The 25,479-nt window shown below is 41.2% G+C and overlaps 2 protein-coding genes across 2 annotated transcripts; both read right to left on the bottom strand.

Moving 5' to 3' along the window:
* Nucleotides 1–916: 916 nt before the first annotated feature.
* degs1 (delta(4)-desaturase, sphingolipid 1) lies at nucleotides 917–14,089 on the bottom strand. Its single transcript, XM_038737233.1, has 3 exons — nucleotides 13,659–14,089; nucleotides 6,833–7,575; nucleotides 917–2,987 (listed from the first exon to the last, which is right to left on the bottom strand). Exons 1-3 carry the CDS (start codon nucleotides 13,738–13,740, stop codon nucleotides 2,841–2,843), a joined length of 972 nt encoding a protein of 323 aa, XP_038593161.1. The 5' UTR covers nucleotides 13,741–14,089; the 3' UTR covers nucleotides 917–2,840.
* A 1,130-nt stretch (nucleotides 14,090–15,219) lies between these two features.
* On the bottom strand, nucleotides 15,220–25,272 carry fbxo28 (F-box protein 28). Its single transcript, XM_038737533.1, has 5 exons — nucleotides 24,935–25,272; nucleotides 23,516–23,625; nucleotides 21,880–22,018; nucleotides 20,888–21,083; nucleotides 15,220–18,833 (listed from the first exon to the last, which is right to left on the bottom strand). Exons 1-5 carry the CDS (start codon nucleotides 25,121–25,123, stop codon nucleotides 18,322–18,324), a joined length of 1,146 nt encoding a protein of 381 aa, XP_038593461.1. The 5' UTR covers nucleotides 25,124–25,272; the 3' UTR covers nucleotides 15,220–18,321.
* Between the last annotated feature and the right edge of the window lie 207 nt (nucleotides 25,273–25,479).

The following is a 25,479-nucleotide window of genomic DNA, read 5'->3' as shown; positions in this document are numbered from 1 at the left end:
CTTGTTTGCCTGTCTGTTGATGAGGAGCGCAGAGCGACCCCGCGGGTACAAGAAATTAATTTATAACTTGCTAAAACCTTTAACACAAGAACATAAAGGCTTAAAAAGCAACCATTCATACAGCAAAGTGTATACAGGCTTTATCATCATACCCACTTCATCCAATCCTTATTGTCAACTCAGTGTTGGGCAAGTTACACTAGTTAGTACTCTAGCTATTACCTAGTTACTTAGCATATAGGTTACTCCTTAAAAAAGTAATATTAGTTACTCTGGCCTGCTTATTACTGGGTACTGGGATATAACGCCACTCTCTCCTGATGAGTCCAAGCATCACTGGCAGCAGCGGCCGGAGTTTCTTTCTGAGTTTCATGTTGCTTTAGCTGATGCTTCAATTAGCCTAAGTCACTATAAAATGGTTCGCGGTTAAAAGCTTTTTGCCGGTCGCACACAGTTTACAACGGACGACAATGTTCTTTGCATCTTAGACTGTGACACAATAATGGCAACAACGTAACTTAAAGCTGTCGAAAATACCTCTCTTTTCTCCGTCTTCCTTTTTGGCTAATAGCTGATAAGGTCCGGTGCCGCTGAGCTGCAGCGCGGTCGCGCATTCACGTCAGGGATGGTGCGTTCAGTAGGGCAGCCTTAATGTGATTAGTAACATTACTGTTTTGGAAATAGTAATCTGTCACACTATTCTTTACTGGGGAAACTAATATTACAATATTACTGCCCAACACGTTACGTACTATGCGCGAGAGCGATTGTGGTACACACTGCGCAGGTGTGGAATGGGCGGCTGAACGCAAACGAAAACGATCACATGAAAGCGCCACACAGCTATTAAATGGAAAATGTGGTCCAACTCCCGAAAATGCACCCTTCCCCCAAAATAACACACATTTTGTAATCATTTAGAATTTTCATGTTTTATTTATTCAAATGTTCTACATGTTCTGTAAATTCTTCCAACATTAACATCTATCAGGTGCCTCAAACAGTGGCCGGGGGGCCAGATCATTTCATTAGGTTCCCCACGTTTTGAATTTATTGTCACATCTGGCCAACAAACAAATTGTGTATTTTTGTCATTTTTAAGTATCGTTACTTTTCTTTAACAATGTTATGTTCTATTATTTCACATTTAACAAGCTGCACGTAACTGAGCAACATAACACAGTGGATCAGACCAACAGCACTCTGATTTACTGCAGCCACCTGACATCAAAACGTGTTTCTCACCCAAACAGAGAGGTGGCCAACGGATTCTTTTGCCACGGTGTTTAACGTGACTGCTTCCTGTCGCTGGTGGTAAGGAGGAAGCGGTCATTCTCCAGAGATACAACCTCACTCAGCATCATCATACAAAACAGGCAGAACAGCGTGAGGGAGAGGAGGGCAAAAATGGCTTGTTCAGCCTCAGACTGCACATAGTTATATTTTTTTCCCACCAATTAAAATTCAAGAGTCTTCGAGTGGCCCCCTGGTCAACCACAAAATGGCCCCAGGTAATTTCAGTTTGAGGCTCCTGGTCTAAATATGTCTGTACAGTGCTGCCTGTGCAGCCTAGAGGAAGTCAATTGTTGACAGTTTGTCATTAAAGTGAAAAAAGTGATAAGTGAAATTCAGACCACACACCTGGAAGTGAAAACAGAGGCACTAACACTGAACACACTTTCATCTCACATACAACACAACCTCAAACTGACTGTTCAGTGTTACACTCAGTTTGTTTATAAGCATATACCAGGTTGTATAATATGTTGGCAGTTTAAAAAAAAGGGTCAGAGAGGGATCTTAATAATGAGCAGATTCACTCAGAGTTCAACTGTGGTCAACACCTGGACACACACACACACACACACACACACACACACACACACACACACACACACACACACACACACACACACACACACACACACACACACACACACACACACACACACACACACACACACACACACAGAGAGAGAGAGAGAGAGAGAGACACACACACACACACCCCCCTACCTCACTTCAGAGGACATGACATTACACTTACAGGAAGGCCAGTTCTGACAATTTTGACAGGTGATGCTGCCGACCAAAACCATTCAGGAGTAGATGGTGCAACAATAGTCTGTGTAGGCGTATTTGTAGCTATCTTCATGGCTAATTTCTGGGGCTGGGTGCACACATTGTAGACAGGTCTATAGTTAGGCCTGAAGCAAATTACAACAATCGACTGACTAATGCAAGCTGCTGGTAAGTGGCAAGCAGAGGGTTTACTACAGTAAGGTAGTGAGTAATGAGCAGGAAGAGAACGTTTAGGAACTTGTGAATTTTTCTAGTACAAGGTCTTTGTAAGGCCACGTTTTCATAAGGCACGAGACACACAAATTGAGGTGGGGGGGACTGAAGGTGGTGAAGGTGGTAAGGGCAGAAAGAGAGAGAGAGCATCAAGGTCAAATTAGGGGGAAATGAATGTCTACCACATTTCATTGCAATCCATTAAATACTCTAACAATACATACAGAACAAAAAATTTGTATATTTAAAATTGAAATAAAACTGTTTGTTTGATCGAAGCCAGAGTCTTTGAGCAGCCAGTCTAACAATCTCCAAACAAATATTTTCACTCTAACATCGCTTGGCTCGGTTTTTCTGACTTGGATAACAAATAAATGAAAACATTTTCTCTTTGTGTGGAAAAAAAGCACAAATACACAACCTCCACCCTTACTTTACATGCTATATATATTAGTATGCAGAAGCAGTTAGGTTTATAGGATGGTGGGCCGTGCTGCTGTCATAGCGGACACTGCAGCTTTGTTCCAGAGCAGCTTTTGGGGAAGTTACTCCTGTTTGACTTCTCCCTTCAGCTTCCTCTTGACTCGAGAGTACGGGCTGAGTGTGTCATCCATGATGAAGTCGTACAGGACTTTCACCCACGATGTGTACTGAGGCAGGTCATCATAATACTCTGCAGCTATTTTCTTCACCTGCAAACCAAGAAGATACAAGAAACACTGCTGAGTGCTGCCTCAAGGTGACATTTTAGATTTGAAAGAGCCCTTTATAGTTTACACAGCCTGTGAGGCTGCGTTCAGACTGCAGGTCCAAGTGACCCAAATCAGATTTTTTTAAATGCGACCTCAGTCTGGACTATCAGATTGAAATTCATGTGACTCTGAAGTCCCTCTAGAGCCACTTTGAGTTACGTGCATGCTACTTGTCCAGGCAGAAAAAGTATAGAGAGAGTTGTAGGGCTTATACGTGTTGTACAGCAACAGAAACTGTAATGAAAGCAATGAAAAGGACAAAGTTGTGAACAGTTTGTCATAAGTCGGGATAATTGTGACCCTAGGGGGAAACTGGGAGAGGGCAATGAAAAATGGGAGTCTTCTGTGAAAATTGGGAGGGTTAATTAGCACGCATGTGCTAACCTCTGCGGCCTACATGTTTACTTCCGTACGTCAGCGTGTGACGTTGTATTATTCTTTTGGCAATGCAGGTCACCTTCAGGCCGTGGCCAGTTCACACTGGAGTCTGATATGGGCCCCTTTTAAAATATAATGTGAACAGTCAATCAAAAAAATGGATCTGGATATTAAATCGGAATTGAGCATTAAGGCCTGCAGTGTGAACGGAGTCTAAATGCTTTCACTTTTGCTTCCACACGTGTGAAGCAGCTGGGTTGGGTGCTGCTGGTGTGGGGAGAGCTGATAAAGCCTGTTATTAGCAAATGTAAAAAAAAAAATCTAACTGGTTTTGTAACCCTACTCCTGTAAAACCCTTTTACTTGTATAATTCTTTATCGCCAAATGTATCAATTTTGGTAGAATGTGATTTGTTTTATAGCTTTATATTTCTTTATCAGGGCAGTCACTTCCTAATAATTCAAGGATACTGAAAAGGACTATGTAATGGGGATATGGGACAGTGATCAGCTGGTCCACTTCCAAAGAACTGCTATCAGCTGGGCTGATAATGCAAACACGTGACATCTGTCTACAGGCAAGTAGACAATTCAACATACGGTCTATGGAGAAAAACATTTCCAATAATACATGAATAATGAGCGACTTATTCAACTACTTCACAACTAATCACATTTACCAAATGTATGTACTGTACGTTAGAAAATAATTCCCACTAATAAAACCTCATGCTGTTTCAGTCTTGTGTCTGTGGGAATGAACTAGTCTCTGAGTCTGACCCTTGTTATAGCCTCACACTGGCTGCTAAAGCTCACAGGTCAGTAAACAATTGTTGTTTTATAGTGTGTCTTATCTTCACGGCCCAAGGTTTCACTTTCTGCTCTAATGTAATGTTTGCCAGGCAAACATAAGAAAACATTATTCCAGGTCGTTTTAAATCATGTACCATACTTACCTTTACTGTGCTTTCATCCTGTATTAAGTTTTTGTGACACATTTAGTGACTTGTGTCTGTGAATAATTAGGCATGTTAACCATAGGGCATAGTTGCAGTGATGAGAAATTTTATGTCATTGCTGTATGGCACACTCTGGATCAACGTAGGGCTTGACGATATGGCCAAAAATGTTATCACGATAAAAGATTTCATATCATTTGATATCAATAATTATCACGATAAATGTTAAATCATCATTTCTTTCAAGTTCAAAGTCTGATTTTTGCTCCTGAGTGAAAATTGAAGGAACTTTGGTTTTAAACTTTTCTTTATGGTCATAACATGACAAACACTAAATGACACTAAACAGTGGATCACTTAAAGAGGTGGTATTCTGCTTTTTGGCTTTTTCCCTCTCCTTTATTGAGTTATATCTCTTTTTTGTGCATGTAACAGGTTTGCAAAGTGAAAAAGCCCAAAGGGAGTTCCCATCTCCCACAGAAAACTCTGCTCTGCACCGCTTGAAAACAGCTGGTTTGTAGTCCAGCCCTTTACTTCCTTTACTTGTGATGTCATAATGAAAACGCGTCATAAAGCTTGCCAAGCGGCTAGCGGGGTCAGGCACGCCCTCAAACCAAGCTAGTCTGAGCGGAGGCCCTTTGGCTCGACTCGCCTTTGTTTGGGTTTCCATTGTAGAAATTTTGCATCTGTATCTGCTTCCAGGTACTTTTTTTTCATATCACCTCACCTCTGCAGGGGAAGCCTGCTGTGATCCGCGGGAGGAGCGTGTGAGGCCGGCCAGCCGCCCGCTCACAGAGCCCTCTGCTCCCGCCGTCACACAGACCGCTGCAGCAACAACGGCAGAGGAAAACACAGCTGGAAGCTTTTCATACCGCTTATCTGTCTTTACATTCTGAGGAATGTTGAAACGTTTTAACTTAAAAAACAGAAAGCTGTGTGGATCGCTGGTGTGTGTCGCATTGAATATTACGTCACGGCAGTTGTGTGCGATGTCGCTATGACAACAAGCTACGTACTATCTCTGGGTACTGTCTGCAATGGAAAACGGAGCAGGGCCGAGCAGAGTCAGTCTATCGATTTTTCACTATGGTAGCATTTTTCAGCAAGGCAGCAAAGATCGTCAGAACACCGGCAACAGTTCAGCGTTTAGTCCTGATGGTAAGATGTGGAACAATGATGATGTGGACTTGTGGGTAACTTACACCATCTGCTAGGTTACGGTCTCAGTCTGAAGCGGCTTTGATTTGGATCACACTACCTTGTTTCTTACGACCCGCCCTTCTCTGCTTCTGATTGGCTAGTAGTCCTTACCTGGGAACTGCACATGTGCAACTCCCAACAAAGATTTTGTACAAGTAAGATGCATCACTCTGTAGCTCAAGAGCGGAGCGTCCAACACACAGGGTGAAAAGAGGAGCTGCAGCAATGTGCAGTATGAGAAAGATATGGTGTTTTTTGAAAATGTATCACGATATTTTCCGTAGCAATACTGTATCGATACACGGACGGCAATTTATTATATAAATTGTACATGCGAATTTTACTTTTTGGTACTTTAATAATAAAAATACTTTTTCAGTCCACTAGAAAAATAAGTTTTCCTCTGGAAACACAATCTGAAGTTGGAAAAAAGGTAATAAATTTCAATACATCACAATATGTTTAAAATAGCAATAATATCGTATCATGATAATATCATATTGTGGGACCTCTGGTGATTCCCACCCCTAAAGCTTAGCATGCAATGTTAACATTAATCTCAGCCAAGGCTGCAGAGAACGGTAGACTGCAAGCGGGTTACTATTTCATTACTAATCTACATGCACCCTGCTACCATTTATCCCTTTTTGGTTAGATGCTGAACTGCAGTTTGCTATATTGGTGCTTAATCTGTGAAATGGCTAAATTGAATCTAATCTAATAATCAGTGGAGTGTACCTTTACAGTCCTACAGAACCAGATTATAAGAACCTAGTACTGTTCACAACACTTATCTACAACAAAAAGAGCAAAAAGGAAAATGGACCCACTATGTGAAATCAGAACCTAACATCCTTATGAGTTGTCTTGCTTTTAATGCAGTGTCATGAACTTTGCATACTGTGAACATTCCTAACTAATGATTAACTAACTTCACTATCCAAACTGGTTTGATAAGTTAACCCAAAGAGGTATTCAAGAGATAAGTCAAAAATTAGGATATAGTATGACCACTATATTATACCATGAGACAGTGAGATCATTCAACAGTTGTAGAGTGAAAATCAAAAGCCACCATTCTCACCCAGTAACGTGGTTGCAGATCCCGTGTTTGTCAGGGGATTTAATTAAGCTGCCTTTTTAGACAGATTTGTCTACACCCAAATTATTTCTTCCTTTCTATCCTCATGGAAACGCGGCAGACAGTGCGCCTGATTGAAACAAATTATCTCCACAGATCAGTACTAACCATGGGCAGCCTGCATCCTGGGATGCTGGGAAAGTCGTGGTGCTCGTTGTGGTAGCCCACGTTGAAGGTGAGCAGGTTGAGGGAGCCGTAGTAGGAGTAGGTCTCGTGGCCCTTGAGGAACATGTAGTGCTCAGCTATGAAGTGACCAGAGATGGGGTGCAAGCCCATCCCCAGCATGGAGCCAGCAAGCATGTAGACCACAGGCTTGGCCCCCCACAGCCAGTAGAGCAGGATGTCAAAGGTGAGCTGGACAGCCACGTTGGCCAACTCCAGCTGAGTGATGGGTTTGGGGTTGATGCAGAGAGGCCGGATGGCATAGAACAGCGGCTGCAGAATAATCCAGATGAACTTCCGGAAGCGTGTACAGAAGAACCAGCCTTCGAACTCAGTGGGGATGTCTACATCTACACCGTCTCCGCCCAGGTAGCGGTGATGGTCCAGGTGATAGCGTTTGAAGGAGGCAGAGTAGGGCAGGCCGATCGGTAGGTTGGCAAACATGGCAAAGTAGCGGTTCCACATGGCCTTGTTGTTTCCAAAGGCCGTGTTGTGGGAGATCTCGTGAATAGCAAGGGTCATTGAGTGGTTGATACAGCTGCCAAAGGCATAAGTCCAAAACAAAACCCATTTCCAGTCCAAGTCTTTAACCAGGTAGAAAGCTAAAAACTGTATTACCACCATCATGCACACAATCCATTTCAGCCTCTGGTCAGGACCCATCAACGACTTGATTTCAGGGTATTTGGCTGCAGGAGAAAAACATGAGACTTAAGTTCAATTCATTGAAGATTCATGTAACTTTGTATCTGATTTCACATGGTAACAAACATTTAAATGAAGGAAGTCTAAGGTTTCCATTCAAAAATGTCAATGTAAAAGGCCAGAAAAGTCTAATAGATCTGCATTATTTAGATTCAGAGAATGTATGCAATATACTGTGATGAAGCATTTCAATGTTCACCTTGTAAAATGTATTTTCACCATTCTGTGAGAAGTCAGAATGCACCAGCAAAGAGAACCTACAGTGTATGCAGTGGCACAAAGTAACCATACACAAGTAGTCTATGTAACCACATTCTCATGTTCTAGCACGTCCGTTGAACACCATCAAAGGTTGTACTTCTGTTTCACAATATTTCAGGAAGGTTTACGTGTGTGCAGTTACTAGGTTTCTACATGCAAAACATTCAAAAATCTGGTCAGAATGTCACCAATTTAGGAATGCACAACTCTACACACCAAATCTGGAGTGCTTCCTTTCAGTCCTGACATGGAAACTCCTTTGTTAAGCCTGTAGTTACTTGATTTTTGTTAAGACAGTGTCACAGAGGTGCATTATACTGCGAGGTGTAAACCCACATTTTGTGCAGGAGTTGACCCAAACAACAGAGCATCTTACAACACACAACCTGACATATATTAGTTTCACTTTGCAATTTAAATTGGCAAGAGAACTCCAAGCTTATAGGATATATAAGATATTCTATCTTTTGTTAAGGGAATTTTACACTGTGTGAAAAAATAATAAATAAACTGTTGGATATCGCTTAAGAATAAAAGTTGGTAAACATTTTGCTAGTTGATATTTGTATGACCTTTGTGTTCTTAGATGATCTTTTATGGTGAAGTAATAGTTGACTTATCACACATTTTCTGTCAGTGATTATCATATGTTCGTACGCCTGTATGTATTGATGTGTTACAGGCCATTCTTATCTTTTTATTTATAACAATTCATTTAGGATTTATAATAAAGATTTCTCTATATAACTGACAACAACTTTGTTAGAGTTTTAATGTTTCAATATGACAGTTTGGTAGTCCACATGATGGCTCACGTAACTGGATCAGTCTTGATTCTTCAAATACCAGAATCCTGTCAATCATCTCCAGCAGTAACAGCCATGTTTAATCTCTTCCCCATTGCAAAACATTGCTGTTGCAATCTTTTGTTCTCACATACAAATCAAACCGAGCAAGCTGTGAGCTGGCGTGTTTGTCTGATGACGCACGTCAGAGTGGTCGGAGACCCAACTGCGAAGCTGGGAGTTCAGATGACTTCCCACATCCTGGACCTTCACTATACCATCACTCTTTTGTCATTTGTCAAATACAGAAATCGTCCTACTTTAAACTACATGCCTGCTGTATTACTGGTTTTGACATTTTAATAATGCAAAGCCACTTACAGCAGGTATATATACCAGGATCAAAAAGTACCAACTGTCCCTGGCTCCAAACTGACATTCAGAGGAAACTAAGCAGTTGCTCTAAATCATCAACAACAATAGACATCCCATTTTTTGTCAGAGACCGAATCTTAAAGTCACCATATCTAAGAATGTGAAGCAGTTTACACGTTTGAATCTTTGATTGTAACTTTCTCTGTTGCCTGTTTACATTTACATATTTAGCTGATGCTTTTATCCAAAGCGACTTACAATTGCTATTCATGTCAGAGGTCGCACGCCTCTGGAGCAACTAGGGGTTAAGTGTCTTGCTCAGGGACACAATGGTGGATGGGTCACAGTGGGGGATTGAACCTGGGTCTCTCACACCATTGCGCCATCACCACCCCAGCCTGTGGACTGATTTCTCTGTAAAGGACTTGGGACTAATTTTTCTAGGGATTTTGCCGGATCAATGCAGCGTGGCTGGGTTGTAGCTGGCTGGTTAACCTTAGTTTGCTTGCTCAGCAACATTATCGCTAACAAAAGACGACGAAGCAACTCGGTGCAAGCTAGATGAGTTTAGCTCATACCCTGGTTCTCGTCCCTCTCTTCCTGTGAGCATCGCTATCTAGAGCTGCTGTGCTGTGCTGGCTCTGGGAACATCTTGTCCTCTCTGCTTGTTAGCTTCACAGCAGTCCCTTTAGCAACAGTTTAGCTTAGCTAAAGTTGGGTACGTTATTCGCTCTATATCATGGTACCCTACCTTAAACTGTAAACACAGGAAAGAAAACCATTTAAATCAGACCTAGAATATGGATCACCAGAATGTCTTTCTCACTGGCCTCTCAGGGCTTCCATAAACTATACATTAAACTACAATATGAAATAAAAATGTGCTGGATTAAGCTAAGATTAACTTATTTTCATATGCAGCCCTTTGGCAGAATGTCTTAATACTTGCAAAGACCATGAATGGCTGGTGAAAGGTATTCTGGGGCCCAGGGGAAACCAGTTAGACCTTCATTTACAGTAAGTCAATGTCAAGCTGTGCAAACAGTCAGGTGTTGATAAGGCATTTGATATGTTTAACAACACGGTGAACATGGCCACATTACTGACATTCAGACTGGACCAAAGTTAGCCTATGATTAAAGTGAAGCTGAAGGAGAAGCGGGGGGACTCACACAGCTCTTTTTGAAATTATGAACTCCTCTACTCTGACTGAATGTGTGTGAATGGTGAATGCAGATGTAGTGGTCGAAAAGACTAGAAAGGCGCTATACAGACTGCCCATCACTGATTCCCCGTAGGAATCTATCACAAAGACGCTAAAATGGAAGAAAACCTGCATAACCTGAAGCTACTGGGACATATATTTTTTATGCTGCCAATAAATATATGTGAAAATGAAGAAGCATTGTTTTAGTCCCAGCAATTGGTCTATCTATAAATAGAAGACGTGCACATGTTGTTTTCTATATGTCAAAACAGACATTTATGATTTCTGTAAGAACGACTGCCTACTCTCAGTCCTTCCTCGATTTTCTGTTTTTATCTTATTTGAGGTTCTTGTATTAAAACCACCTCCATCAACTATGAATGCATGTCCAGGGCAACATACTCAGATGGGTCCACCTTGTGCTTCTCTATAGACCAAATGTTTAGACAAATTTGTTTTACTTTATAACTCATTCTGATGAGATTTAGATTATTGGTGATTTTAATATTCAGCTGTAGTAAAGCCTCTCTGGCTCTCTGGGGGGAATCGAGGCTCTAAGGACAGAGGGTGTCACATGCTGTAGAGATTGTAAAGTCCTTTGAGGCAAATGTGTGGTTTGTGATATTGATTATATGATAATTGAATTTAAAATATGTGGTGCCGGTGGTGTGTTCCTGTGCTACAAAATGTTTTCGTCTGTAATTACAACCTTGGTGTCATTAGATGTAATGACAAGGTTAGTAAGGAATGTTTCCCTGGCCCAATTAACAAAAGGTATGTTGCAGGAGCACTCTGTTAGGACCAAATATTTAACTCTTCCTATATCCTTAGTATATATAATATATTCAATATAGTAACATTGCTGCACTGCATCTTTAAGCACGACAAAAAGGTTGAATATCTTGTAAACAGTTTGATTCTACTGACAAAATATTATTTACACAAAAGCAGATTATTAAGATCTCCTGTTTTGAAGCTTTTAAAAACAGATAATAGTTAAATGTAATAAAACCACCTGACTCCCTTGAATTCTATTTGAAGTAACCCCCCCAGCCGGCCCGTCACTTTTACTAGGCACTTTATCGTATCACTTTGTTAATGCAATGATGCCACCTCTGCTGGCGCGCAGCTTGTTGCCGAGGACACTGCATCAAGCATACAAAGAGCTTAACTGGTTTAATTTAGCTTAGCTTAACTTGGTTTATCAAGTAACAGTACAAAAGGCCAAGTATAATACAATGAAACATAATGCTGAATAATAATTATAATCTCTGTCCATGATTAAAAAAAGAAACTCAAGCAACACTAGGCTTTAGCTGCTCAGCCACTTCACTTGAGATGCAAAGAACAAACAAAGGCCTCCAGGCTACATGTATGTGATCCAACTGCCTAAGAACTGGGAGGGTACAGGAGAAACACAAGTCTCAGCGAGTACTGAATCCTGTAATTGTATTTACAGCTTCTGGCTGAGGAACCTAAGAATTTTGTTTATGTTTCTAAGTTTTGTCCACTTGTGATTGGATCACCCAACATTCAGAGTTAAAGCCGGGTGTGAATAGTAGCGCAAATTTTATTTTCACTTACAAAACAAGATAATCAAGATAAAATGATTATTGTGCTGCATTTCGTTTTGCAATGATGTTCCGGTTTTGTCTGTTTTATAAATCCAGCACACCCCTATCCTTCACAGCGACGGCTCCCTTCCCTCCCTACAAAGCCCAAACTCCCTCTCAGCCGGGCTTTGGCAAGTTCAGCTTGTGTTTGGGGTTTTAATTGCTCTAACTTGCTAGTCAACATTATTATCTTGAGTCTACGGCACTTCACACTGCATAACTAATGCTAGCAGACTTTTCCTCTGTACATATGTTAATATATTATGCACTGATGGTTTAAGTTACTCCATCTCCCAACAAAACACCACGGCTGAATTTCAGTGTTATGTAACGAGCTGTACTCAATGCGGAAAAAAAAAAAAAAAAAAAAAAAAATAGGACCTCTTTAATATTCCTTATTTCGTGGGCTATTTGGGATTTTTGGGGTAAGGCATGTATAATAATTTCTTTAAATCAATCATTGCATTTTAGAAGTTGAATAAATTTCCTAAGCCACTGAGTGACTGTGCTAAATTATCGTGATTATGATTTTTGCCATCATCGAGCAGCCCTACAAGGCCAAAGAATTTGTTACCAACTTTCACTAGGTTTCATTCCCAGCATTAATTACAAAAATAGTCTAGACGTGCTCTAAATGAAAAGTGCAGTGAGAGAACTTCTGTTATGAATTGATGCTTGATGAATAAAATAGAACTGAAAAGATTTTTTTTTGCTGCTCTTCAAATGTTTGCTACTTTCTGGAAACATATTCACAGCAAGTCTGGTAATCTGTAGAGTAGCAGTGCCTGAGAGTCCCCTGACCCTGCTGCATTCAGTGTGTAACGTTACTCACATAAATAATTCAGCCCAGGAGACAGCTCTGCTGTCAATGAGCATCTTTATGCTTGGCTCTGGGCTCTCTCTCAACACAATGGCAGTACTTTGTGTTGACTAATTAACTTAAGTGTGTGTTATGTTAACAGTGAACAGACATTAGAGCTAGATGTGCAGAAAACGTATATCCTCAATCATCCATAACTGGTCCCAGGGGACTGAGGCAGACCACCTGACTTTCCCCTCAAATTCAGTTCTGTGAATCCTTCACAGAGACTTCAGTCTAAATGTTTCAATCTCAGTTCAACTGCCCAAGTCTTTTTTTATTCTTTGATAATGTTCAAACAACAACAGCTTACAGTGATGTCTAGTTGAGAGCCCAAGGTTTGCAAAGAAAGCAACGCTGAATTTTACAGTTGCAGTTATAACGTTACACTTTGAAGCTGCAACTTAAGGCACGTTTAATCAAAACATTTTCAAAGACTTGTGTTAGCCTAGTCCCCCGTTACGCTCCTTGTATTTGTGGCAGTATCTAAACCGTTACAGCGGCTTTACTGTAAGTTGGGTCATTTCAGGGAGTGCCCAGATGACTAAATAACGCCTCTGTGGCTTTAACGTTCCATTGCTGCGGATAATATATTATTTTAAGCTAAACAACCTAAGCTGCAACTAGCTTGTACGCTAACTATCTAGCTTTTAATAACCTCCACGGCGATGATTGCCAGTGATTAAACAGGCGTATAAGAGCCCCTAGTTTTAAACCTAACTTAAACTGCGTGGGTTAGCTATACCACCATCACAAACCAACGGCGGAAAGGGAACCGTTAGCTTAGGTGCGTTAGCAAACCGAGTCAGCTACCTGGTGGTAGTTACGTTATCCATGCACCATTACACATTTAAGTAACCTTAGTAAACATTAGACACAACCACCCAGCTGAGTTAACGTTACATGTAAGTAAAGTTTACAATACGTTTATTCAAAATTTGCAAACGGATAACTTAAGCTAGCTCACCCAAGATCTCTTTTCTCCTGTCGGCATGCGGCTGGTCCGTATACACCCATTCGTAGTCTTCACGGGCGACCCGGTTCCCCATTGTTTTCGATTAATGTTAATGTTCTAAACAACTTTTTTAGACAAACAAGTATCTAAATCTAACAATGTAGTTTTAAAACTACTTTTCCTTTCCTCGCTCCTCAGACTATGACCTGCCCCAACATCAGTCAGCTGAGCTCTGCCCATTATCTGCAGCTCCTCCTACAGCGGGCCAGCGCCGACTAACCGATAGAGGGCGACATGGCGCCGCCCTCCTACAAAACATAATACATTATCATACATGTATATATCCTCATGCTTTCCTCATACGTAACCTGGTGCATTCATTCTCTCCTTGAGTGGTCCTTTTTATATACGGACTATGGAGTGGTCCCGTCTACCGAGTTGGAAAGTTGTTCTTCTGACTTTGGTGTGCTCACGAGCTGTGGAAGCATCATGGAGGACGCCCCAAAGAAGATGCGTTTTATTTCTCAGTACTGGCTTGCACCAGCTGTTTGTAAGGTCTCTCTTAAATTAAAGGTTGACAACAGAGGCTCAGTAACTAACTACTTGTTAGTTTGTAATCAAATCACAAATGCGCTTGTAGGAGAATGGTCAAAAATTCCCATGAACACACTCCTAAGCCTTGTGAACAGCCTTCCCAGAATAGCTGAAGCTGTTGTAGCAGCAAAGGATGGGCCAACTCCATACTACACCCTACCGGTGAAGTGTGGAGTGTTAGTAACCCTGTGTGCATCTAAAGGCAGGCGACCCAAAACTTTTGGTAATATAGTGCATTTTAAACCCAAACCATAACAATTCCTTAATCTATGTAAATATTGTACATATCCACACTCATTTATATTTTCTTTTATTATTATTTTTACTACTTCTCTATATACCACTATCTTTATTTATATTCCTTTTACCGTTTGTGCAATGTGTGCAACTGTGACACAGAATTTCCCCTCAGGGATCAATAAAGTATTTCTGAAATCAAAGGCTTAATAACACATGTTGCACTTTGGTTAGGCTTTGCTTGGACACACTGCTGAGATACTTAAGTACGTTTGCTTGATTTTTGTTATGGCAGCCCCCCTTGGAGGAAAATGCCCCAGCCGCTGCCGATTGTTAGGCTATACACCATTGCAGTTACCCCTTTTAAACCAATAAGAGCTGAATCAGAATCACTTTATTACTGTACTGGAGTACTGCTTTTTGTAGCGCTTTAATTGTACAATATAATTACTTCTACTATTCTACCGCCCTCTCACTGTGTAAACTCTTACATCCATCATTTTGGACCGGTGAATATTTCAGTCATTTTAAATTCTATGTCATGAGAAATACCTGAATGCAACCAGCTCCCTGACAACAGCTGATGTCTGTGGCTGGTGAGGGGCACGCCATAAATGTGTTAACACTGTAAGGTCAACCAACTTTACCAAAGTCCAAAATATTATTTCTTTTTTGATTAGGGATGCAGAACATTGCCTGTAAAAACAGAGATCGTAATGGGTGTAAATAAAAGACGCATCAGTTAGATTGAGCTTTAATGTTTGATTTGTACATTTGTAACAGTAATTTGTGCAACAAAACCGTACAGTTAGCCCCAAGCTGGCTAACTCAAAAGATAGTTTTCTTGGGATACATACATGAAATAATTCACAATCTACACTTTAAAGTACATAAAGATTACAGTACAATTTTCTAAACTGAGACGCAGTCTCAAATTAAGCCACTAGATTACATCTTCTTGTGTTTTTTTGCCCAGTGTCATTATAATACACGCTAGGGTTCACCAAGATGTGAACTGCATTTCCAAAGTTTCTTTACCAGAAGTTCATGCCATGAGTGGTTCAGGTCATCCAATGAACAGAAAAGCTTAAAAAAAAAAAAAAAAAAAAAAAACAGAAGTGCAGCCACAATATGGGCTCACAGTTAACGTAGCCTCACAAGGCAAGAGACAAGTTTGTACAGGAGAGGGGAGGAGTACTGCTGCACAGGGGAGCTAAGACAACGCTTTTTAAACAACCGCTAAGGAAACTAATGTTACTCTGAGCCATTCTGTTTATATACTTTTCCAGCTCCCCTTTACTGTCACTGCAAACCAGTCATACGTTCTGGTAGTTCCCTTATACTAATTGCAACAGGCTGCTTATAAACTTAAAGTTGGTGTTATAACAGAAAAATTGAAAAACTTTTTTTTTTTTTTTTTTAAAGGACATTTAAAGGGTCAAAAGAATATTTTCTTACTTCCTTCTGGTGGCATCCATCCATGCAGTTAGGCTCAATTCCATTCACTTTCCTTGTTGAAGAAAAAACAAAACAATCTGCATGGCACAGAGAAGTGAAAAAATACATCATTTGTGCGAAAAGACCCTTTAAATGTCTTAACGTATACAATATACTTGGGGTTTTTTTTCATTTTTACATCATTTCTACTTTGACTTTTGAGGACCACACAATTGTTTTCCTGTTTCCACCCATTTACAACAATTCATCAGCCTGGGAAACACTAACTTAAAACCATATTTCATCTTCATCAAGTCTTCATCAGCAGATGAGTTTGCTCAGTTTTCATGTCATGTGGGTAAAATAGTCAGAAGAAGCTAGCAGGTGACTTAGGGTTAAAATATTTTTTACAAAGTATTGACTATATCACAGGTTAGGGTTAAGGTCAAGTGCACCTTGAGTTAATATTTGTGAGACTCAAGAACAATGATTTTAACTAGGAATTGTTGGTATAAACTGAAGCATGATTGTGTAACTGAATGATATATTCCTCTGCTTTTGATAAATTAATTCTGGCAGAGAGAAGAGAAATTTGAAGATGTTTTCAGGAACAGCTGTTATGTTCTTTCATAATCTGAAAATCAAGTCACGACGTTCCTGTAGTGAAATGAATGGAAATCGGTGATTGTCCCAAAAGTAGAAATAACATATTCAGAAAAATGTAACACACTTTCTGTACTCTGTATAATGTTCAGCTGTAGGGAGCTGTACATCATTGTTGTAAATAGGCTGAAATATGTAAAAACACTGTATGACCCTCAAAGGACAGATGCCAAATACTGCTTTCCCATTGGAGAGCAGTTATATCGTTTCTTTGTCCTCCTTAGCACAGCACATACAGTACATCTCATGTAAAAAGAGATCAGGTGCTTTCAGGCACACCAGAGCGAAAAATGGTCTACTCTTGCAGGAAACCTTTTAAAGAAATTATTTTCACACACCAGAGCCGTGGATTTCATTGTCACTGCTGCATTTCTGAAGATCAGAAGACAATGATATCCGTAAGGGGCTGCTGAGGCACAGTGGAAAGGAAAATCCCTTCACAAATAACATCTACTTCCATGTTCCACCATCTGCCAGGCAGGGAAGGCAAGAGTCAACAGGTAACAGGCTGACTCATGCTGAACACTGCCTTTTTCCTTCTTTAAGACCCAATCCTTCCTTTTTACGGGGATTCAAGAACTGATCAGACAGACTTACCTGAGCAGCAATTTTGGATAGACACTATCAGTACTGGCAAGGAATATAAATTACTTATTACTTTAGATGTTTTATATTGCACTTAGCCGAAGTTAGGAAGAAGCAACTGTGAAGGAAATGAATGCTTGTGGATTTAGACTTCCTACCCATTGGACAATGGACAGGAGATCAATGATTACCAGTAACATTCAACTTCAGTTAGATTAGATTATACTAACTTGCAATTTAAGGCCTGTCATGACTGTATTTTTACAGTTTAGTTGTGTATGTTTCCGATATACAATCTCATGGTTATTTTATTTTAGAAACAGGAACTACATGAACTCACCACTTGTACAATTTACATCTGAATTTCTGTTTTGTCAAATCCAATTTTTTGCAAACACATGAGCCTCTTAGAAAAGCATCTACATTAAAAAGCTGTACAGTAATTTGAATGTGACCTTCCATAAATAGTCTTCTTAGATGCCGATGGCCAACCACCTGCCTATATTCTGATTTAGTTAAGTAGTTAAGAAGCCTTGTAAGGATAATTCTGGTGATATTCTATATTTTTTTCCAGTCAACTAATCCCATGTATGAAGCCAAACCAACAATGACTGTATCCACTAACAAAGTACTGTTTGTGGCTCACAGCCCGATATCACTTCCTCCTCTGAGCCATAGAGCTCCATTGTTGTACAGTAACTTTTAAAAACCCCTCAGTGAGCCACAATGTTCCTCCATCACCATGAATACACACACACACACTGTGGTTTATATAGACTCAGTCCCACATACACCGTCCTGCTGCCCCAAATACTCTACTAGAGCACCACACGTAGATTCATCCGCCTTGCTTGATAAAAAGTATCCAAAGTGTCCATCTGTTTTAGGAAATTATGGAGCCTTTTTAAAAAGTAAATATCAGGGTAGGGGAGTCAGAAAGTATGGACCGATGGACTTTGTTGGTTTGGGTGTTTTCATGGGATTTGTTGAAAAGAGAACACTGGTGAAGCATACATGGATAGTCCCGACTCATCTCGCAGACAGTACAGGTGAGTGTGGGTGGGGTGGGGGGTGACGCGGGAATTGGGGATAAGGTGTGATCAGTCAGACCTCGAAACCTAAAACAAAACTCGACCAACTAAATGACACACCGAGTCTCTTATTTCTTGCTGCGCAGCCGTTTGGACTGTCGTGGAAGGTCTGAGCTCTTTCTGGTGCGTTTGAGTGATGACCCTCCCTCGCCCTCTGGCTCTCTAGGTAGAGAGGCCGCGGCAACACTGCCACTTGCCAACACAGTACCAGACGAGCTGGCGACGGTGGAAGACACTGCAGCGCCACTGGATGTGGAGGGGACAGCTGTGCTGGGCCTGGGTCCTCCCATAGCAGCGGCACTGCTGTCCATCAGTTCGCGGAGCTTGTGTTCCAGCTCGGCAAGGCGGGCGTTCTGCTCACCGATCACCTGGGTCTGTTCCAGCAGCTTCTGCTCCTGGTCCTGCAGCTGCTTCTGCTGCTCCAGCTGCTTGACACGGATTTCCTGCATCTCCCGCCGCAGTACTGTCATTGACGCCCCGTTCACCTTTACCTGCTGCTGTACCTTGGTCATCTCAGAGCGCGACGGCGTGTTCTTAGCCAGCAGGGACATGGTGGTCAGGGAGGTAGATGGACCTGCCACTGAGGGAACAGGATAGAGGGTCAGAGGTCTTCAGGATTTTACTGCTGCACTTAAAAACACCACAAAAAGAAGCAATCCTGCATGGCAAAAGTAAGAATGCAGCAGGACAGGGCCTTTTCTACTAGCGCTCCCCTTAACAGTTCTTTAATATTAGCAATGGTTAAGCATGAGGTATCTGTCTGATTATAGATTTGCCAAGTGGAAGGAATTATTTTAGGTGTCCAGCGCTCTGGAAGTAAAAGTCCAGTTCACTGTTTCATTGACTGTTAGACATAGTTAGGTGACAGATAGTTGGGCTCTATTGGTTCTTTACTAAAAAGCATGCGTAATCTGATTATTGTATCTATAAACAGACTCAACTGAGTTGCGTGCAAATGTAATTTATCACTATCTACTGTATATAATAGGGCAGCACGATTTGGAGAAAAAGTCATACTGGATTATTGTGGGCAATATTGGAATTTGATTGGGGGGAAAAACGGTATTATGAGTCTACTTGCTTGATTATCAAGGAAAATACTGACATTTTGAAATGTGTATTTCTCAACTTGAACAAAATTAAACGATAAACAATATTTATGACAACAACTAGAAAACCGATATAAAACTGACCAAGGGGAGCATGTTGCTCTACGGAGGAGGCAGCTAGAAGGAGTAAATATTGGCACATTGGCATTGTGACTCTGGCTAAATCTACATCTGTCCACTGTACAGACTCTATCCACAAGCTGGAGGAGGAACTAGTACACACAGTGTATTAGTACAATAATATAACATTAAATAAAGAGAATAATGTTCAGTTAATAGTAATCTGTTAGTATAACATTAATAACTATATTCATTATTATTTTACCACTATGTCTATGAAGATTCTCAGTCATCCAGGTCATAGTGGTTGAACAGGGGAGGGGGTCTACGCCACCACTTATCCCCCACTTACAATGCTGTCCTTTCATCACTTCCCAGGAAACTCAACAAACGTAACCTATTGGCCTCAGGTGAAGATACCAACGATGGTCGTTCAGTCTTGGCCACAGGTAGTCTTAACGACTGTAACGACTGTCGTCACAGCAACAAGGAACACTAACGAACCAGCAGTATCGACGATCCTGGCAAACGACCCCACTGAGGTTAAATAGCTGAGTTTCCCTGCCAGTCAGTCAGAACTGAAGAAGTCCTTTGGATGAGGGACGAAACGTCTTCCAGTCTCTTCAACCAAGTCCAGTTGCCCTTGATTTTAACCTTCGTTGGATATTTTACCACTAGTTTAATATATACAGTTACAGCAGTTTAATTTCTGTGGGTTTTTTAATTTTATTTATTTAATCATTAGAAAAGGCTCTACATTAGTCTTTAATTTGTTAATGCTGACTTGTCAATAATCATATTGTTCAACATTGTAAAGTTTGCTAGTACAAACTTTTTTTTAATGTCCCGCCCCATCCCGGCTGTGATTGGTTGGTTGATGAGAAGTGACTGACAGGCAAGTCAGTTCAAAAGGCTACAGCTAACTTATCACCCTTTTTGTGGTTATGTAATCACACATGACGACATAGATTAGCTTACATTTATCATGCAGCCCTAGTATACAACATAAAATTACATATACCATAGAAACAGTGTCAGGCCCATGGGGTTTATAGTATTTAGGACCATCTCCAATACCAAACTGAAAGAAAATTCATGATTTGATTTTGACAAAGTCAATACAAACTCATGGTCAGAGCCACTCATAGTATAGGACATAACTGCTTTCGTTGTTTGTATTGAAACCAGTGTCAAATTTATGTCCAATGTATTGCGCCACGTGGTACAAGTTTTCAATTTCCAGACGTTTTAGCCATATATGCCTATATCTTTTAAATGTCAAAATAAGAATCTGGTGGTGAACAGTTAACCTCTAACTATCTAAACGGGACTGTCACTGCAAGAGCTGTCATTTTTATCACATATTGTTATTGCCTTATTGAGAGCAGATATACTGAGAGCTGCATTATGGGAATTTGTCTTTGAACTCTAACTTTACAAGCCAGGACAAATCCGTGTCCATTACCTGGTGCAGAGCCAATGAGGCGGCCGGACAGGTCGGCCCCTGGCAGCTTCTTCTTCAGGATGGGGACAATCTTCTCATCAAAGTACTCCATGGCCATGGAGGAGATATCCCTCAACTCCTGCAGAACCTCATGAGCCCGCTGGGGGGCTCTAGTGGAGTTCACGTAACGCAGAACGCGGTAAATCTCATCTATCACCTGACGACACACATCAGCACGTGATCAGGACATTGCAAATAAAACAGGAAAACAGGAAACCAGAAAACACACTTAGGTTATGGCTGAGACGAAATTTAGATTTAGTCCAGGTCTGACAACCGCAATCGGTGAGTCCAGCTTTTTCTAAGGAATGCATGGGCAGCTAAAAAGCTGGGGTCTGTGTTTTTAAGACGCTGCATACTTATGTAAATTAAAGTCAACAGACGCAGAATAATAAAAAGGTCCACCTCCCGGGCACCGTGTATTTGTAATAACTCAAATGACTAAATCTCATTTACAGTATGTTGTGTAGTTCACTCCATTTGTCTAGACAGTAATGGTGTATTTTGAAAAAATTATACAGTATTGTGTCCATCTCTCTGCCTCAGCCCTGTGATTGACTTGGACATGTCCATGGTGTACCCCGCCTCTTTTTAAAATAAATCTTATGATGTTTTCACATAAATACTAAAAGTTGTTCTGTACAAACACTGGCATACCCCTGATTCAGATAAGAGCACAGAAAATAGACCTGAAAACCCTCCCATGAGGACTTTTAAGCAAAATAACAAGGATTTCTTATATCTGATCTTCTTCCTCCTAACATCTCTTATCTATCTTCTTTAAAGCATGGGTAGAATCTGTGAGTCTGTGACTAAGACATCATGGCATAAAATAAAACTGATTAATGTGAGCTTGCTGCTGTAATTGAAGGAGGCCTTTTAAAGAGGCATTTCCATTGGTCCACTGTAAGATTGCTGCTGCTGTGTTGTGGTGCAGAGGCAGCTGAGCTAACCTTTCCAGGGATGAAGCAGCAGAGGTTGGAGTCGACATATTTCATGAAGGTCATGTTGAGCAGAGAGAGGCGTGTCTCCACAGCAGCCAGGATATCAGCATGACGGGCCAATGAATGGTTTCTCCTCTCTGACTCTCGCCTAGAGGCAATTCATGACAAACACAGTGGTGAAGACGGGTTCCCAGCTTTTCAACTGAGAACTTCTATTAATAACAATGTTTTCAATCATTACGAAGTGGGCACGACAACTTCACTGATAGCTTAAGTTTTGAGAAACTGAATCTTCTTCCTGAGCTTTGTGTGCAACGGGATATGTCCATGCACTTATCAATAAAAGAGTGGCCCAAATCATGCTTTTTATCAGGTTTAATTGGGTGAGAAAAATAATGTGATGCACTGTGATTCTCTCTTTAATGATTCACACAACACATTAGTCAGTATTGAGAGGGTTCCCAAAACACTGGCAGCTGGCTCAGTAGGCTCTGGCTACATCTACATTCTGCTGTAAAGTCTAACAAGGTTATTGACCGACCGTGATCCAAATCTGGGATGCCTTCTTGCCAGCCTGACCATAACAAAATGTATTTCCCATATGTTTGTTTATTTGTGGCAGCCCGCCACAATATCAACGCTGACCACTACATATTGATTTTCTATTTTTATTTTTTATTTTATTTTCTAGGCCTAATGTTACATAAAAATCGTATTTGATTGCGAAGCGACGTAGCGCATTCACGCAGCACATCCTCTCGGTTGTCCCTCTCTCTCTCACCCCCTCCCTCATGAACACAGCTGCACAAGTCTGTCCAACACAACACTGCCAATATTGGAGAACCCAGCTTAAAGAAAGTTCTTAGCAAGCATGTAAGGAGCCTAGCTAATAAGGAGAGCTAAGTTAAAGATAGAATACAGCTGGGTTTTTGAGGCTATCACGCTGTATATAAGTGGTAGTCAATATCGACTGCCAGCACGCACCCCCCCCTGCGTCATTCTGTGGGAAACACTGCTAAACTGTGAACTGCACAAGCCACACATCTGGATTGCCAGACAGGTTATGTTCTTCACTTCTGCTCTGTGCACATTAGACGCATTTCAGCTGCGCTTTTCAGCAGTCTGTCTCATGTGTATATGATGTATGCTTCAGTTTTAACAGTACAGCTGTGCACATTTACCACATATCAGCTTTTTTTTTTTACACGCCTATCTGTGACCCAAAGCATTCTCTCAGGCTTTGGGTCGATTTTCTTTGGACTATTGTATTGGACTGTAAGCGCTTACAGTATATGTTCTGAGCACACAGCAGTGCTGTGGCTGAACTCAAGCTGCTGCTGCTGACATGCTGCTTTCACTACATGGCCTATGCAAGTTGTACGTTCAGCTACGGGCTAGTTCAAGTGAGTCTTGAGACATTCACGTTAGACACACATCAAGTTCTTTTTGTAATCTAATAATGATCATAGTAAGAAGTAAAGAAATATATATTAGTATACATCTAATTTTGATTTGAAATATTTTAAAAATCCACTGAAAAATAATGTGGGATGTTACTATGCTCATGTAATTCCACAGTGTGTGACTTAACCTCAACAGCAGGAGACATATTTTCCTGCAGAACTCGTGCTGGTGTGATACTGACCTGGGCAGCTGGGCTTTGACTTGCCTCTGGCACAGACTGTGGTAGCGCTCCACCTTCAGGAAGCCCTGATTCAGGACACGCTGGCAGATCATGTCCATGCGCTTACACACCTGGAGAACACGTACAAGAGAAAACAAGTAAACAACAGGTACTCTGTTTTATGAATATTTACTTATGTACTGGGGTGGCTGTGGCTCAGGAGGTGGCCGTTAATCGGAAGGTTGCCGGTTCAATCCCCGGCTCCTTCAGGCTGCGTGTCTAATTGTCCTTGGGCAAGACACTGAACCCCGAATTGCCCCGGTGGCTGTTCCACCAGTGTGTGAATGTTAATTCACAGTGTGTGAATGTTAATTCACACACTGTTTCTGTTTGAGCGCTGTCAGTGTGTGTGAATGGTGAATGCAGATGTAGTGTAAAAGCGCTTTGAGTGGTCGAAAAACAGCGGTAGAGATTAGCATCTTTTTCAAAGCCACTTCAGCGGGACGACATTTGCCTACAAAGGGTTCTTACTTACCCCAGCAGTTTGGTTAAAGGACAGTACCTCTAGTATCATCACTTTTACAGTTTTCACTTATTCATTTATATTTACATTGTCCGTGGTCTTGAAGATCCCTATCCCACTGAAAAACTATTACCCCACTGTACAGTGAACAAGTTTTCCCCATTTTCACAAGGTGCATGTGCATTCCTTGACCCACTCAGTTACCATGGGCCAAAAGAGGTCAGGGAAGAATCTCTGTCTAAGTATCTTTAAAGGTAGTTAGGAAGTGGGCTTAGTCTGCCTGTGGGGTACCTTCGCTCTTAATCTGCCCGTGCAAAACAAGGATTAAACGAAAAGCACAGACTGAGGCTGACAATTTTGCATATCAAAAAACTGTTAAAAAAAAAAAAAAAAAGAAGAACACAACTGCTGAAACCTGCCCTTGTATAAAGACTTAGCAAACTATGCATGTAACGTTGGCAGCATGTAGCGAAGGCACTGTTGGCAGAGCTGCAGTGAAAAGCACAGCCAGTGGGCAAACTGACCAGTTAGTGATGTCCAGCTAGCCTCACCAAAATACATATCCACAAGGAGCCGACAGTGTCTGTAGAGCAGGACTAACTATACAGGAGTAAAACATGTAAGTTCTCCCTCTCTCCTGTCAACATTCATCTTCTGGTGTGTTTGCGGTGTGTCGTGTTTTCCAGTCTCTGCTCAGCTAGGCTGTCCTGCTAATTAGATAACAGCACAACGAGCTCTGCGGCCCGTTTGTGCAATTAGACGGCTACAAACACATGAAACACAGGCTTTAAATAATATCCATGACATATTTCTACGAAGATGTTACGAAACTAGTGTCCAAAGATAAGCTGTGCATGTGGCTAGCATTAACGTTAGCTTTGTTCCCCTTCTACTGGGCTTGTTTTTGTTCTCCTTACCGAGCGCAGCAGGCTGATTTCATCGTAAGACAGAAAATTGAGAATAGTCTCAATGGCCACAATGGGCAGTCCTAACAGCGGGTTGTTCTGGTGCGGCTGGTCCGGTGGAGGGGTGGACTGTCTCGGTGACACAGCGTCCGAGTCCAAGGACCCAACACATCCATCAACTCTCTCTACGACGGCCGCCATCTTGCTTTGCCAAGGAGGAGGCGGAAGTGACGTTTAAAGGGAAGCTACCTTACCATTTTCCCCAAGTGATGTACAAGAAATTGTTGAACAAGATTGGGACAAACATCTCTAAGACTAAATTGACGCACAAACGGTCTGCGTGTTATGGAGGAAAATACTGAAGATGGATAGAAGCAAGGGGGGAAAATATTTTATATATTCATATATTTTATTTTACAAACTTAAGGAAGTTCCTGAAATAAAACACACTCTATTTTCTCAGGTGTTCAAACTGAGAAAACAATAATTTGATTCAGGCCAGTGTTTGCTGTTTAATTTTCTAGGTCTCTAAGCTTCTGCCATGCCAGCACTTAAAC

Source organism: Micropterus salmoides, unplaced genomic scaffold (genome assembly GCF_014851395.1).
Source record: "Micropterus salmoides isolate LMB-PRFRI ecotype aquatic unplaced genomic scaffold, ASM1485139v1 Ms_hic_scaffold_22, whole genome shotgun sequence".
NCBI lineage: Eukaryota > Metazoa > Chordata > Actinopteri > Centrarchiformes > Centrarchidae > Micropterus > Micropterus salmoides.
The sequence above is the reverse complement of the archived record's forward strand: the minus strand, read 5'-3'. Positions and strand labels throughout refer to the sequence as shown.

Excerpts from the sequence above, each read along its gene's own strand:
- degs1 (XM_038737233.1), bottom strand. The coding sequence starts at position 13,740 with ATGGGGAACCGGGTCGCCCGTGAAGACTACGAATGGGTGTATACGGAC. Across the intron at positions 7,576-13,658 it reads CAGGAGAAAAGAGATCTTGG|CCAAATACCCTGAAATCAAG; the intron begins GTGAGCTAGCTT and ends TTTCTCCTGCAG. Across the intron at positions 2,988-6,832 it reads CAGGATGCAGGCTGCCCATG|GTGAAGAAAATAGCTGCAGA; the intron begins GTTAGTACTGAT and ends CTTGGTTTGCAG.
- fbxo28 (XM_038737533.1), bottom strand. The coding sequence starts at position 25,123 with ATGGCGGCCGTCGTAGAGAGAGTTGATGGATGTGTTGGGTCCTTGGAC. Across the intron at positions 22,019-23,515 it reads GTCAAAGCCCAGCTGCCCAG|GCGAGAGTCAGAGAGGAGAA; the intron begins GTCAGTATCACA and ends AATTGCCTCTAG. Across the intron at positions 18,834-20,887 it reads CCTCATTGGCTCTGCACCAG|TGGCAGGTCCATCTACCTCC; the intron begins GTAATGGACACG and ends CTGTTCCCTCAG.